This window comes from Grampus griseus, assembly GCF_964374135.1.
Source record: "Grampus griseus genome assembly, chromosome: 9".
Taxonomy (NCBI): domain Eukaryota; kingdom Metazoa; phylum Chordata; class Mammalia; order Artiodactyla; family Delphinidae; genus Grampus; species Grampus griseus.
This window is the reverse complement of record NC_139003.1, coordinates 58,489,293-58,502,852: the sequence shown is the minus strand read 5'-3', so window position 1 is coordinate 58,502,852 and position 13,560 is coordinate 58,489,293. Positions and strand designations below refer to the sequence as shown.

The window sequence follows — 13,560 nt, the reverse complement described above, 5'->3', positions numbered from 1 at the left end:
AATTTGGAACTTTCCCCATGTTTCCACAACTAAGCTTGAGTAGCAACAAAGCAGGGTAGGAATCAGAAAGATGCATCAGACATGGTCCCAAACCTGATCTCTTTCAGGGGAGAGGTTCAGAAAGGGACAAAACAAGAACATAAATAGCTACAATATAATGTCATAAATGACAAAATCCATATTTGTAAGAAGGCACAGGGAGAGGCAATCAGGAAAGATATCTTGCAGCACATAGTTTCTGGTGGACATTTACTGGTATAAAATAATGTCTTAAGCAAAGATTTGGATAAAGCACGTTTCATACAGGAGGACAGAGTGAGCAAATTCTCTGGAGAAAAAAAGTCAAACTGACAAATTAGTCCCTTTTAAATCTTGTTTTTAATTAAAAGAGTTAAGCCTAATGGAGGGAATGTATTACCGGAAGGAAACAAACTGATGGCTTTTTATCGCCACAAGAAAAAGTAAACGTACTTTGGGCTGCTCAAGTCCCCGCAGAAGTTCGACTTGCGCTATTCATCGATGGAGAAAACGCTGTAAGGACTCTAGGCTGTTTATTCTTTTCGCTGTCCAATGGCAGAGAAGCCCATACTTCTGCACGCAGCTGATTAGCTACTGTAAAAGCCCCGCTCCGAGCACGAACCAATGACATCTCCGAGCCAAGATTCTTGGAAACAGCTTCTGGCTTGGAATGCGTGACATTGAGACAGCCTCTTGCTTGTAAACAAGGTCGAGTCTGGGCTGGCCCCAGCCCACGCTGTCCGGGGTCCTGTCACAAATGGCTAATCTTGAGCCCACGTACCTCCTGACGGCCGCTTTGGCTTCCTGGTGTCCCCTTACCCCTCACAGCTTCGGGTGCCAGGCCTCCGCGTCCTGGAGGCGGGGCCCAAAGTTCTTTATCTGAGCTGACGGGCGCGGCTCCAAGCTCAGGAAGCTCTCCAAGTTCCAGTGGCTCCTCCCGGTTGGAGCTTCGAGGGCGGGGGATGCGGCGGGGGGCGGGGGGGGGTGCAGGGAAACAAATAAAACCTCGGGAGGCGGCGGGTGGTGACAGGATACGAACTTGAGTCTCAAGCTACCTACTGCTCCATCGACTCACTGCCCGATTCCTCCACCGCGAAGCACCCCCGAACCTCAGCCCAGGCCGGGGAGCACGAGCCTGCCAGCCACCTGCTCTCCCCGTCCGAACGCGCCCCGCCCCTTCTAAGGCCCCAGGTCCTGTTCCCCGCAGCCTTCACCCCACACACCAGCCCCAGCTCGTGCCAGGACGGTGGTCATCAAGATGAAGGCGGCACGCTTCGTGATGCGCAGCGCCGGCTCCCTGGTACCCCGCGAGGTCGAGCATTTCTCGCGCTACAGCCCGTCCCCCCTGTCCATGAAGCAGCTGCTGGACTTCGGTGAGCGGGGACGTAGGGCCCGGGCGGGGACTGGGGAGCTGCCTTAACTTTCAGACCCGGTGTAGGGAGGGCTGGACTCATTACTTAAAACACCTGGGGTGCGCTTTCCTGCTGAACCGTGGAACCTCGAAGCCAGCACACCTTGCCTTTCTTAGATTTGCCTTCTCTCTGACAGTTTGTGCCTGCAGGTCAAGGCCACTTGCCGCCCCGCTGATGCTGGTTGGTTTGAGCTCATCTTTCCTATTCTGTTTCTGTTTCTATTTCTATTTCCTTTCTATTCCAAAGTTTTCAGTCAAAATAGTTTTTGCTTTCAGTCACCATTTAACAATGAACTGGAAACTTCATCCTCTCCTTCACTGCATAGTACTTCTTGGAGAAGATTCCTAATATTATAAAGTAGCTTTGAATTAACCGAGATTTTATCCTTTAGCCACCCTCCACCCCTCCACAGGGTTCATCTCTCTGCATTCCTAACATTTCCTAACAAAGATTTGTCTCTTTAGCTTTAACGTTATCTATATATTTGCATTACTGCTGAAAATATTTACAAACTTTCTGCACAAATCTTATAAAGAAAATTTCAAGGATTTAAATGTGGTATTATTTATCACTAGTCTGGAAACATTAGGACTCCCACTCCTCCCCTTTTCCCTTCACTACAGTTTCATATCTAGAACTCTGCAAAGGATGTTGTCTCCCTGACATTGTGATTTGACTAAATCCTGCATTCTTTTATGAATACTAAGAGCCTTGGGATATTATGACTTCTTGGAAGTGAATCCTCATCAAAAAGAGAAAACAATAATTCTCATATTTGGTCACTTTTTAAAAAAGAAAGAAAGAAAAAGACAATAAAGAAGAAGATGCTTACTCCTGAATTATCTACAAGCAGTTACCCAACTGAGAGTTAAATATCATTTTGTAATATATATATGTGTGTTCAATATTGGAGAGTTAATGCTACTCAAATATATAATTTAGATATACTTTTTTCCAAAAACTAAATAGATGCTGTTTATTACAGGTTCAGAAAACGCATGTGAAAGAACCTCTTTTGTGTTTTTGAGACAAGAGTTGCCTGTGAGGCTAGCCAATATCCTGAAGGAAATTTATATCCTCCCTGAAGGATTAGTAAATACCTCTTCAGTGCAACTAGTTAAAAGCTGGTAAGTGGTGAACCATTCTGAAACAATCTCTAGTTTTAAGATAGTTATCTGAGTATGAATTCTTACAATATATTAACATCGTAATTGGGAAACAGGTGGTCTGAAGCTTAAATACTTTGAAAGATGTATTTTCTATTAATTTAGGGTAAGTTATCATAAGGGCAGTTATAAAGCTATAACAGACATTTTTACCCTGAAAGAGTAGATACTTTCACAATATAATTTTAGAAGGCAATATGAAAAATAATTGACAGTTACAATATTAGTTTGTGTTTAAAATAATAAAAGACAGTTTGATATTGCAAAAAGAATTCTGTCCTAGAAATAGATACAAATGACTATTACTTATAGAGGGCCTAATCTTTGTTACTTACAAACCAATTAAGAAAGCAGGCCCAGGATCAAATCATGCCTTCCTCTTTTCCTAGTTGTGGAATCCTTGCTTAGTGTCTTATCTCTAGGCCTCAATTCCCCCATCTATTATTGAGGAGAATAAAGTATATGTCTCAAAGGGATATCTGAGTGTAATTAAATGAGGTAATCCATTTTAAAAGCACTTAGAACAGTACCAGGCACACAGCCAGCACTCAGTGTCAGTAATTATCTCCTTTTGCAAATAAGGATACTGACTTAGGGTAGGTAAACCAAAGGAGCAGATTTTCAGAGAACAGAGCCAGGTTATGCACTGAGGCAGATATGCACCAGACCTTCACCCTAACCCACTGACTGTACAACTTTTTGTTTGTTGATTTAAGAAATATATGTATTATGCGCCCATTAAACAATTGCAATCTGAAACATATTCAATCCATAGTATTTACTGCTGCTTTCAAGACTTCTATTCACCTATGAATGAATACAGGAGGAAAAAAATATGAAGCCTTTCTGTAAAAGTAATTTCTAAATGCTTTTGCTATAAAAATAAAGACATTTGACAAACAAAACAGAAAACTGAATAGTGATCTAGGATAGTTAAACAAATTTTAAGTTAGCAAATTGAGGGTTGAATTTGTAGCTTTCTTTTTTCTAAGACATATGTTTTCCAAATGTCTTGGAGGAAAGTTTTAATTTTAAACATAATACGTTCTCTCTTCAAATCATTTGGAAAAAAGCAATCTGTTTTCAGCCACTTGTAAGTGACTATTCAATTTTAAAACTTAAAGCCCACCTGTCGCTTTACAGGTATATCCAGAGCCTGATGGAGTTGGTGGAATTCCACGAGAAAAGCCCAAAGGACCAGAAAACATTATCAGAGTAAGTTTTATGCATTAGAATAAGTGTCTAAAACTTTGACTATTTCTAAACATCAGATTTTTTTCAGACCTCACTTAAAGGATAATTTATAATAGTATCCTGAATAATAAATAACTACCCCCTTACAAATGACAAGTTTTGGCTTGTTGGGTTTTTTTAAAAGCAATAGAGAATTATGGCATTGGAAATGATGCTGAGGATGAAAAGTGTAGAGGACTTTTTAAAAGAAGGAAATCTATTTTTACTCTAAATTTAGTATGATGATTAGATTTGTAGAAGGGTTTACTGTTACATAATATCAATACACGTTGGTGTCATTGTAGAGTACACATTTTCTTTCAGAGTAATTGACAGTCTCTAGCTATAAGAATGAGAAATAAGACTCTTTTCTAAATCTTACAAGAAATTTGAAGTTTTTTTCACAGTGGCATTCTAGAGCCATCTTAAATAGTACTTATTTTTTGAAAGAGAAAGCTTAGTGAACAACTGGAGTGAACCTATCACTCACAGAGCTGATATTTTACATGTAAGCTAGAAGCAAAATAAATCTGTTTGTGAAGCTATCTCCTCTACTGTAGTCAAAAAATCTGTAGTGAGAGTCTTAATAAAGCTTCATCCAAACGTTGTATGATTTGATTTGTTTGGATGGGTACTTGAGAAAGGCTTTACCTTCTTTGAAGTAATCTAAGAAATATAAATTAATGAAACTTATTTGAACTTCTAGTAACCATGAATGTGTTTTGGCTTAGTTTTGTAGATACTCTCATCGAAGTTCGAAATAGACACCATAATGTAGTTCCTACAATGGCACAGGGAATCCTAGAGTATAAAGATGCCTGTACAGTTGACCCAGCCACCAATCAAAATCTTCAGTATTTCTTGGATCGATTTTACATGAACCGTATTTCTACCCGGATGCTGATGAACCAGCACAGTAAGTTAGTTCATCATGGTCATGATATATAGAGACGGGTGTAGAATACAAGCCATACTCTAAGCAGATATTTCACTACTTGGTGGATCACATTCTTTCTCAGAGGTAGTTCTAATCATTATTATCCTGATTTTTATAACAATATTCTTTGTTTTTATTTTTCAACAGTCCTTATATTTAGTGACTTACAGACAGGAAACCCAAGCCACATTGGAAGCATTGATCCAAACTGTGATGTGGCAGCAGTGGTCCAAGGTAATTTCTAGGTTTCTGCATTTCCCTTATTGAAAATGTACATTATCTGATTGACACATCTACTGTTGAGGTAACTCTGAATGAATTACTATTCAGAGTGCTCCGTTTATGTCTTTATAAATACTGTAATGAAGGTCCTTTGTTTTTGAGAGTCAAGTGCTTAAATATTCACTTATTATAAAAAATCTAAACGTCAATAGCTAATGTGCCATATTCTCATAGATTATAGTTGACATCTGAAGTGCACATATTCCTATAGCAACAGCTATAACTTAAGCACTGTGTTCATTTTTTCTTCAATAAAATATTAAAAATTAATTTTTCCATACACATAAACTTGTACTCTAATGAATATTTTGAATTAAGGGTAGTGTATACACTGAAGATCACTTGAAAATTTTACTTGGCATAAATTCACTTAATCATTATGGAAAAAAACCCTTCCATTCCAGATGCCTTTGAGTGTTCCAAGATGCTTTGTAATCAGTATTATTTAACATCTCCAGAATTAAAGCTCACACAAGTGAATGGTAAGCTATAAATTAAATATATTTTTATCTATGGAAAATTCAGTGTTCTCCCAGAATGATTACTTCTTGTAAATACAAAGCAATGTCTGTGTTCCTTTTCTGCCTTCTGAACTTGCCTAGAATTTGTACACATTTGTTTTTTGAAGCCAAGGTTCTCTTTATCTCAACTGGAAAGTTCCAATTGAGTATATTCAGTTGCTAATGAAAATTCATAAAGAAGAATGGTTTGAACAGATAATTTAGGATTTAGAGTAGCAGCTAAGTTTCAATATCTTTGATCAAAGAACAACTGCTTACTACAGAATACAGGAATAAGGAGGTCAGATTTGGAGGAACCACTTGGTAGTGGAGGTATGCTCCTAAAGAGGTTACTTATCATATCTGAAAACAAAAACACTTTAAATTGCACTATAAGAAAGAAGCCAGTCATAGGACAAATACTTGTGATTGCACTTATATGAGGTATCAAAAATAGTCAAGCTCATAGAAGCGGAGAGTAGAATGGTGGTTGCCAGAGGCTGAAGGAAGCAGGGAGATGGGGAGTTGCTGTTCAGTGGGTATAAAATTTCAGTTATGCAAGATGAGTTAAGTTCTAGAGATCTGCTGTATAACACCATTCCTACAGTTAACAATACTATATTGTACACTTAAATATTTAAGAAGGTAGATGTCATGTTATATGTTCTTACCAATTTGTTTTTTTAAATTTTCACTATAAGTATATATCACTGTTTTGGAAGCAGAGCATACTTCAATAGCTTCAACTCTAGGGTACCTAAAAGGATAAGGTCTTCCCACACTGAATGAAGTAATTACAGGATGAATGCAAGGCACTATTTTTATCTTATCCCATAGCTGCTTCTCAAAGCAAGACAGTACACTGAAATTGGAATAGCTTCCTTTCAACTCAGAGTAAACATCTTTTTCAAGTAATAGTTATACAGGAACAATGTTTGTTGGTGGTGAGAATTAAAATCAAGTTGCTCAAATTAAGAGTAACTTAACTCATGGATTGGGGATAGGGAAATGTAATGGATTGCTAAACCAGAAGTAGGAGTACAAATAAAGACTGAAAAATATTTTTAAGCATTAACAGCATTGTTGCATAATACTTGTAGATAAACGGCTTGAACTGTTTGATGAAATAAAGAGGGAACTGTGCCAGACCTTGTTTTCTGATTCAAACTTTGCCAAGGCCTGGAACACCAAAGAATAATACTTTTATTTTTCTTTTCAGAGTATTATGAGGTTTTTGTTTCTATTTTCTTTAGCCTCTTGGTGAAATTTAAGCATATTGAGCCTATGGGATTTTATGTTTAGCGGATAAAAATCAAGAATAGTCATTAATAATCAAGAATAATCAGTTGTGTTTACTGTTTAAAGGGAAGCTTCTAAGGTAGGACTTTAGAGTGAGGAGGATGGGGAGTATTCCAATTCTGTTTAAATCTAAAATATTAATTAAATAGATATGAAAGTTTATTTTAATGAAATATTTGTTCAGCAGTTCTAAATTAGCTTAATTTTTTCTAGGAAAATTTCCAGGCCAACCAATTCATATTGTGTATGTTTCGTCTCACCTTCATCATATGCTCTTTGAACTATTCAAGGTAACACACTTCACAATAATTGCAATTTTGTTTTTTTTAAATGTTAACTGGTTACATTTTTATTCCCTTTATCATTCCCTACTAAACAGGAGCCTCACTATCTTCTCCCAGGCATGCTTCTGTGTCCTAACAAAAAGAAGCTACAGTTAATGTTTGAAAGGGTACATGCAGTTCCTGTAGCATCAATGTGTATTTGAGAATGCACAATATGAGTCACTATATCTCAATGCTCCCTGTTCCCATTATTTTTTCAGGTGTCCAACAAAGCACTAGTCATTCATGCATTCATTAAGGGAGGTCGTGGGGTGAATGCTTCAGTGACTGAGGCCTTGTTATCTCCATCCCCATAGGCCGGTCCAACTCTAAATCCAGAGGTTCAGGTCCAGAATTACTGGAGGTGGCAGGGTCCCAACCTATGACTAGAATATACTCAAAGGACAGTCAGTTTCTTCAGTGATCTACTTTAATGTGCATATGAATCACCTGGGGGTTTTGTTAAAATTCACATTCTGATTCAGTAGGTCTGGAATTGGGCCTGAGATTAGTAACTTCTCATAAGCTAACAGGCGATGCTGCTGATCCATGGTCCACACCTTCCATAGCAAAACAGTAGGGTAGGGCTTCTCAGACGCTAGTGTGCATTAGGATCACCTAGAGAGCTTTTACAACACAGATTCTTAAGGCTGTCCCAGAGATTTTGATACTCTTGACCTGAGAATGTGCATTTCTAACAAGCTCCTAGAGGATGTGGATGTTACTGGTCTGGGACAGCCAGGTACTAAGAATCAAATCCTGTCCCAGGTTCTAAGCCCAAACTGAAATGCTGTACTTGAACCAAAAGGCAGAAAAACACTTGAAGCTTTGTGATGGTTCCTAAGAGTCCCCTGGACTGGAGAGGAGGAAGTCGTCAGAAAAAGTGAAATCGGGCTTCCCTGGTGGCGCAGTGGTTGAGAGTCCGCCTGCCGATGCAGGGGACGCGGGTTCGTGCCCCGGTCTGGGAGGATCCCACGTACCGCGGATTGGCTGGGCCCGTGAGCCATGGCCGCTGGGCCTGCGCATCCGGAGCCTGTGCTCCGCAACGGGAGAGGCCACAACAGTGAGAGGCCCGCGTACCGCAAAAAAAAAAAAAAAAGTGAAATCCTCTTCTAATTCTGATGTAACTCTTCCCAGAACCTACTGTTTCCTAACTTATTCTAACGTTAATGCAACGAGGTAGTGATTGTACTACAAACATCTGATCTATTTTATTTCTCTTCAGCTAATGCTTAGAGCTTAACATTATTATATAGAAACCAGAAAGCAGATAACCTATCAGAAGAAGGGTAGAGAGGAAAATGGGTAAAATAAACCAAAACTTTATCTGTATGAGATTCATCTATTATCTGAAAACTTGTTTGAGCTTCTTCTCTGTTAAAGGACAAAAGATGCTTTTTTGTTGATTTACTTTTAAATTGAATGGTCCAACTCATAGTTATTTTGCCATCATTGGTAAAAGTTAAGATGATAATCAAACGCAAATTGAAATTTAATTTAGAATTATTTACTATCCTTTTAAATAGTAACAACCTTTTCCCAGCAAATTTTATAAAAGCCAATAAATTGGTTCAATGATTCACTGTTATTTGTTATGTAATAGTCTTTGGTGCTTAGATGTAAAATGTAATGGAAAGTCAGAAAAGAGAAAGCCAGGAAATGGACTATAAAAACCAATTTCTACATTTAAATTAAGCTTACAAATAAGAACTTGACAGCTAGCAGAATTGTTTTTCCATTAGACATTACTCCCAGTAGCTATATTACATGGTAAATGAATATTTTTCATTATACCTCCTGCATGACACAATCATAAATGGCTATTTACAGAGCTATTTTACTACTAACTTAAAAAAATAAAATAAGAACTTTGAATTACCCTCTGTGCTGCTTTCATTTTAAACATAAAAAACAGTTATTTACTGTCCCTCATCCTCCTGCCATTGAATTCCTTACGGTTTTGTTTTCTTTAGAATGCAATGAGGGCCACAGTTGAACACCAGGAAAATTGGCCTTCCCTGACACCAATTGAGGTGATCGTTGTCTTGGGAAAAGAAGATCTTACAATTAAGGTAACCATTCTCTGTTTTTCTTTTGAGTCTTTCTTAAGAGAATTTTTAAAAGAGTCAATAATAATAAAGCTCTCTGCTTTGAACAGTAGATCAAAGTCATGTACACCAGGTGACTTTTAAATGAAGGAAAGATATTTTTATATAAACAAATGCGTATTGTTTTTAATGTGTAGCTCTGATGACTGGTTTGTTTAAGATTTCAGATAGAGGAGGTGGTGTTCCCCTGAGGATCATTGACCGTCTCTTTAGTTACACGTACTCCACTGCACCAACGCCTGTGATGGATAATTCCCGGAATGCTCCTTTGGTAAGACCAATTATATGGCTAAATTCATCCCAGCCACCTACTTCTAAATGTAGAGCAAGGATTACAAGGAAGTATTTAGGCAAGTTAATCAATTTAGTTAAATTGGGCATGGGGGTTGTGAGAAAGCATTTTGTATTCCTATGATCATGTTCACCACTTTGTCAATAACTGATCTTTCCCTTCTAGGCTGGTTTTGGTTATGGCTTGCCGATTTCTCGTCTCTATGCCAAGTACTTTCAAGGAGATCTAAATCTCTACTCTTTGCCAGGATATGGAACTGATGCTGTCATCTACTTAAAGGTATCCTTTAAATCCAATAAAAAAAAAATCATATTTCTGAAAAGACTGCTTCTTTTACAGCCCTGAGTGCTACGGTCCACAGTGAATACCCAAACTGAGTTAGTGCAAATAATGACCACAAGTCATTATATTTTCTATTTGGTATGTGTAGATATATTATTTAATATTTAATATGGTAACGTATCAAAAAGGAAGTGGGCCAGGCTACTTGCCTCAGTGAACCAAAGTTGTTTCCCAAGAAGTGCATTAGTTTCTGAGTGAGGAGATGCTCATTTGAATTTTTTAAGGCAAATCCTATTGGCATCTTTAAGAATAGCCATACTTTTGTTTTACTTGGACTTGTGGGAAATACATATACGCTAATATTTCAGCCTAGAAAACAACTGATATCAAGATACTCAAGACCTTAAGCTGACCTTGTTAGAAATCCAGGGAGAGGAAAGCTGACTGCTCAGAAGCTATCAGTGGGGTGCCTGGCATTTCCTGTTTAAACTTTAAAATTTGGTACATGTTTTTTCCATTTCTGATAAAGCCTCAATTTATTTAAGGTCACTGTCCTGATGCTGTTAATCATTTGCCAACTATTTCAAATGAAAATATATTCACAGTTATTAACAACTAAAACATTAAGCTTCTAGGCTCCCATTTTTGTGCAAGGGAAAATGGGACCATTTGCCGCATGGTCTTAGAACACCTGAAATAGTTATTCATTTCTTAAATAGTAAAAATGTCTTCCAAGTATTGGAAAAGGTTAACATATTATAGATTTATAGTATCAGATTTTAATAGATCAATAGTATCAGGTTAGGACTCTCACTTTATCACACATACAAAGGTTTTGCCTGGAAAACCTATTTGCCTGTTGCTATTCAATTCTATGGCATCAGCAATATCCAAACAAGGGACATGTGTAACTATTGAACACAAATACTATTACCTGATTTATAACTGTATATATATTATTTCAGCCCCTATGGGGTGCAGATAATATTTATTTTTCAGTTTTCTTTTATACAGTGCCTAGCATACCATGGACTCTGGTGTGCTCTTATTAGTAAATCAATTAAAAGAATGTATTTGAATGTTTGAATACTTACCTCTGAATTTATTTTGAATAATCACTTCAGGTACAAATTATGTGATGAATAATTTCTTTGGCTTGATTTTTTTCTCCCCTTTCTTTCAGGCTTTATCTTCTGAGTCTATAGAGACACTCCCAGTCTTTAACAAATCAGCCTTCAAACATTATCAGACGAGCAGCGAGGCTGGTGACTGGTGTATCCCAAGCAAGGAACCAAAGAACCTGGCAAAGGAAAACGTGGCTGTGTGAGGAGGGACTCTCAGGACGCTTTAAGGGATCAAAGTGGGTCTATGCCAGTGCTGCTTCCTGAATGTTTGCGTGTGAACTCTTGTTTTCTCAAAAACAAACAACAGCAACAAAAACTCCTTGGTCAGAACACTGATGTGAAGAGGAAGAAAGCTCCTTTCTGTGACCCAGGCGAGCACAGTGCAGGACTACAGGAGTTCACGGCTGGCCAGCTCTTTATTCTCTTAACTTAGAATAATGTATGAGTTTATATCAAATCCTGGAGAAGAAATAAGCCTCAGTTTTCCATCTGTTTATCAGCAAGAATGGGAAAGAGTGAGAAGTGAAGATGTAGGCTAGCAGTTTCAATGACTGATATTTTAGGCCACTGGTTGATGTTATAAGATACTGGTATTTATGGATTATCAAGTGTCAGTGTACCAGTACTTTCCTATCACTCAAAGGACTAGGGCTTATTTTATACTATATGATTAGAAATGTATGCAAACATACATTTCATATATATCTATGCACTCTAGAGATGAAAAGCCAGTGACTGAAATAACACTTACTTTGAATGAGGAGGAATGAGCCAACACATTTTATTCTGAGTTGCAGCCAAGGCATGGGCCTATGTAAAAACTCAGAAGAAAGCCCCTTCTGATAAATACAGTGCCTTTATTATGCTGCTTTTCCTGTTCACACCTCAAATAAGAAGTGAACACTTATTGCCAGGTGCCTTGTCTTGGTTGAATTTTAAAATACGCACTGATTTCAGGACGTTGGCGGTTGGAGGGAGAGAAGAATTACCAAAGTGATAGCAAAATCTCACCTTGCTTTGTTTATAAATGAAACAGAAGTAGATTGGAAAAACCAGTGTTAGGGAAAGAAATCATGCATTCAGAACCTAACTCAGTAGGAAGGGCTGTTCTCCACACTGCAGTGGTGGTAATCCAAAGGCATCTATTTTCTAGGCTTAAAAAGATGTATTTTTTATATATTTAATTATATTCTGTACACTTCACCATTAACATGTCTGATAAAAATTTGTAATTAACAAACAGCTCAAGAACATTAGAATTTAAATACTTCTTAGAGTATTTTTAACAAATAGCCTGCAAGTAAGAGGTTTTCATGCTATCGATGCTGATGCTTTCATTTGTGAATCATTGTGAATGAGAGCTAATGCATGAAAGCTGGAATGCATATGGAACTTTGGGGGAGTTCAAGTATAATATGCAGGTTGATGGGGCAGTCTAGCACATTCCTCTTAGAGAAGAAATGAAAAAAAACAAAGGAAAGTAGGAAGGAAGGAAGGGAGGGAAGAAAGATGGGAAGGAAGGAGAGAGGGAAGCAGAAGGCAAGCATCTTGCTATATTCCCCACAAATTATTTCAAGAAATGACCCATATTATCATGGATAAATTATTTGCGAGAGAATAAATTGGTGTCTTTCAAAACAGTATGGCTTCTTTAAATGGTTCTCTCACTCTTGCAAGATAATAGGCTTTTATGAGATAATAAACTCTTCTGTGTCAAACTGATGTTTTAAACCGGGATATCAAAAAAACTAGCACTTCCTGTTTTGTAAAATAATCAGCACTGTCTGTATGTTGAATTTAACATTTGTGTTTAATTTTCTCATGGCCTAGTGGTGTGGTGCTTCTGGTAGTGGCCATAAAAGCCTCAAACTATTTGCTGTGGATTTCAGGTGTTATCATCACAAGTCCTGGAAGTGACTTTTCTTGATGGTGAGACTCTGGCTCATGCATTTATTGATTACACAGAACTATTTGCAATAGGTTATTTGACTTTTCAAAAATTTAAACATTTTTGCACGTAAATTCTTGTATTTACCAAAGATTAAAGCAGTTGATTAATAGTTAACTCAAACACTGTGAACTACCTTTAAAACACAAGAGAAAAAGAAATGTTGGTATCTCAATAACATCAACTGTGTAAATGGAGTTCTATAAAATAGAAATAGTCCACATTGGTATTTGTGAAATCTGTGGAAGAACTTTAGGATCCTAGTGGATGGAAACTGAATGTTCAGGCCCACTTAAATTATTAATGTATAAATTGTGTTTTTGTGTCTAGGTTATGTACAGAGAAATGTGACAATTTTTATAATAAATATTTTTTATTATAATGGTAGATGTAATCTTTTTTAAAGTTCTTTTCTCAAATTAATGGAAAGTACTAAGAAGAATTTGAGGTAAAGTTTTTCCTCACTTTACACCAAGTCTAATTTAGCTACATATGGGGTATAGCCTTTAAAAAACAAAACCTTAGAATCTTAATTTTTAAACAAAAGATACTTTATAGCATTCCAGAAATTTCTGGTTCTCCTTTGCTCTCTTGGTTATGCTCCAATAACACATAGTACAATGTGTGTTTATCTAC

At 37.3% G+C, this 13,560-nt stretch overlaps 1 protein-coding gene across 1 annotated transcript; it reads left to right on the top strand.

Annotated features, from left to right (window-relative positions):
- Positions 1-1,038: 1,038 nt before the first annotated feature.
- Positions 1,039-13,306, top strand: PDK4 (pyruvate dehydrogenase kinase 4). Its single transcript, XM_082662347.1, has 11 exons — positions 1,039-1,391; positions 2,416-2,557; positions 3,740-3,811; positions 4,561-4,745; positions 4,914-5,000; positions 5,453-5,530; positions 7,061-7,137; positions 9,144-9,242; positions 9,439-9,549; positions 9,736-9,849; positions 11,036-13,306. Exons 1-11 carry the CDS (start codon positions 1,277-1,279, stop codon positions 11,177-11,179), a joined length of 1,224 nt encoding a protein of 407 aa, XP_082518473.1. The 5' UTR covers positions 1,039-1,276; the 3' UTR covers positions 11,180-13,306.
- Positions 13,307-13,560: the final 254 nt, after the last annotated feature.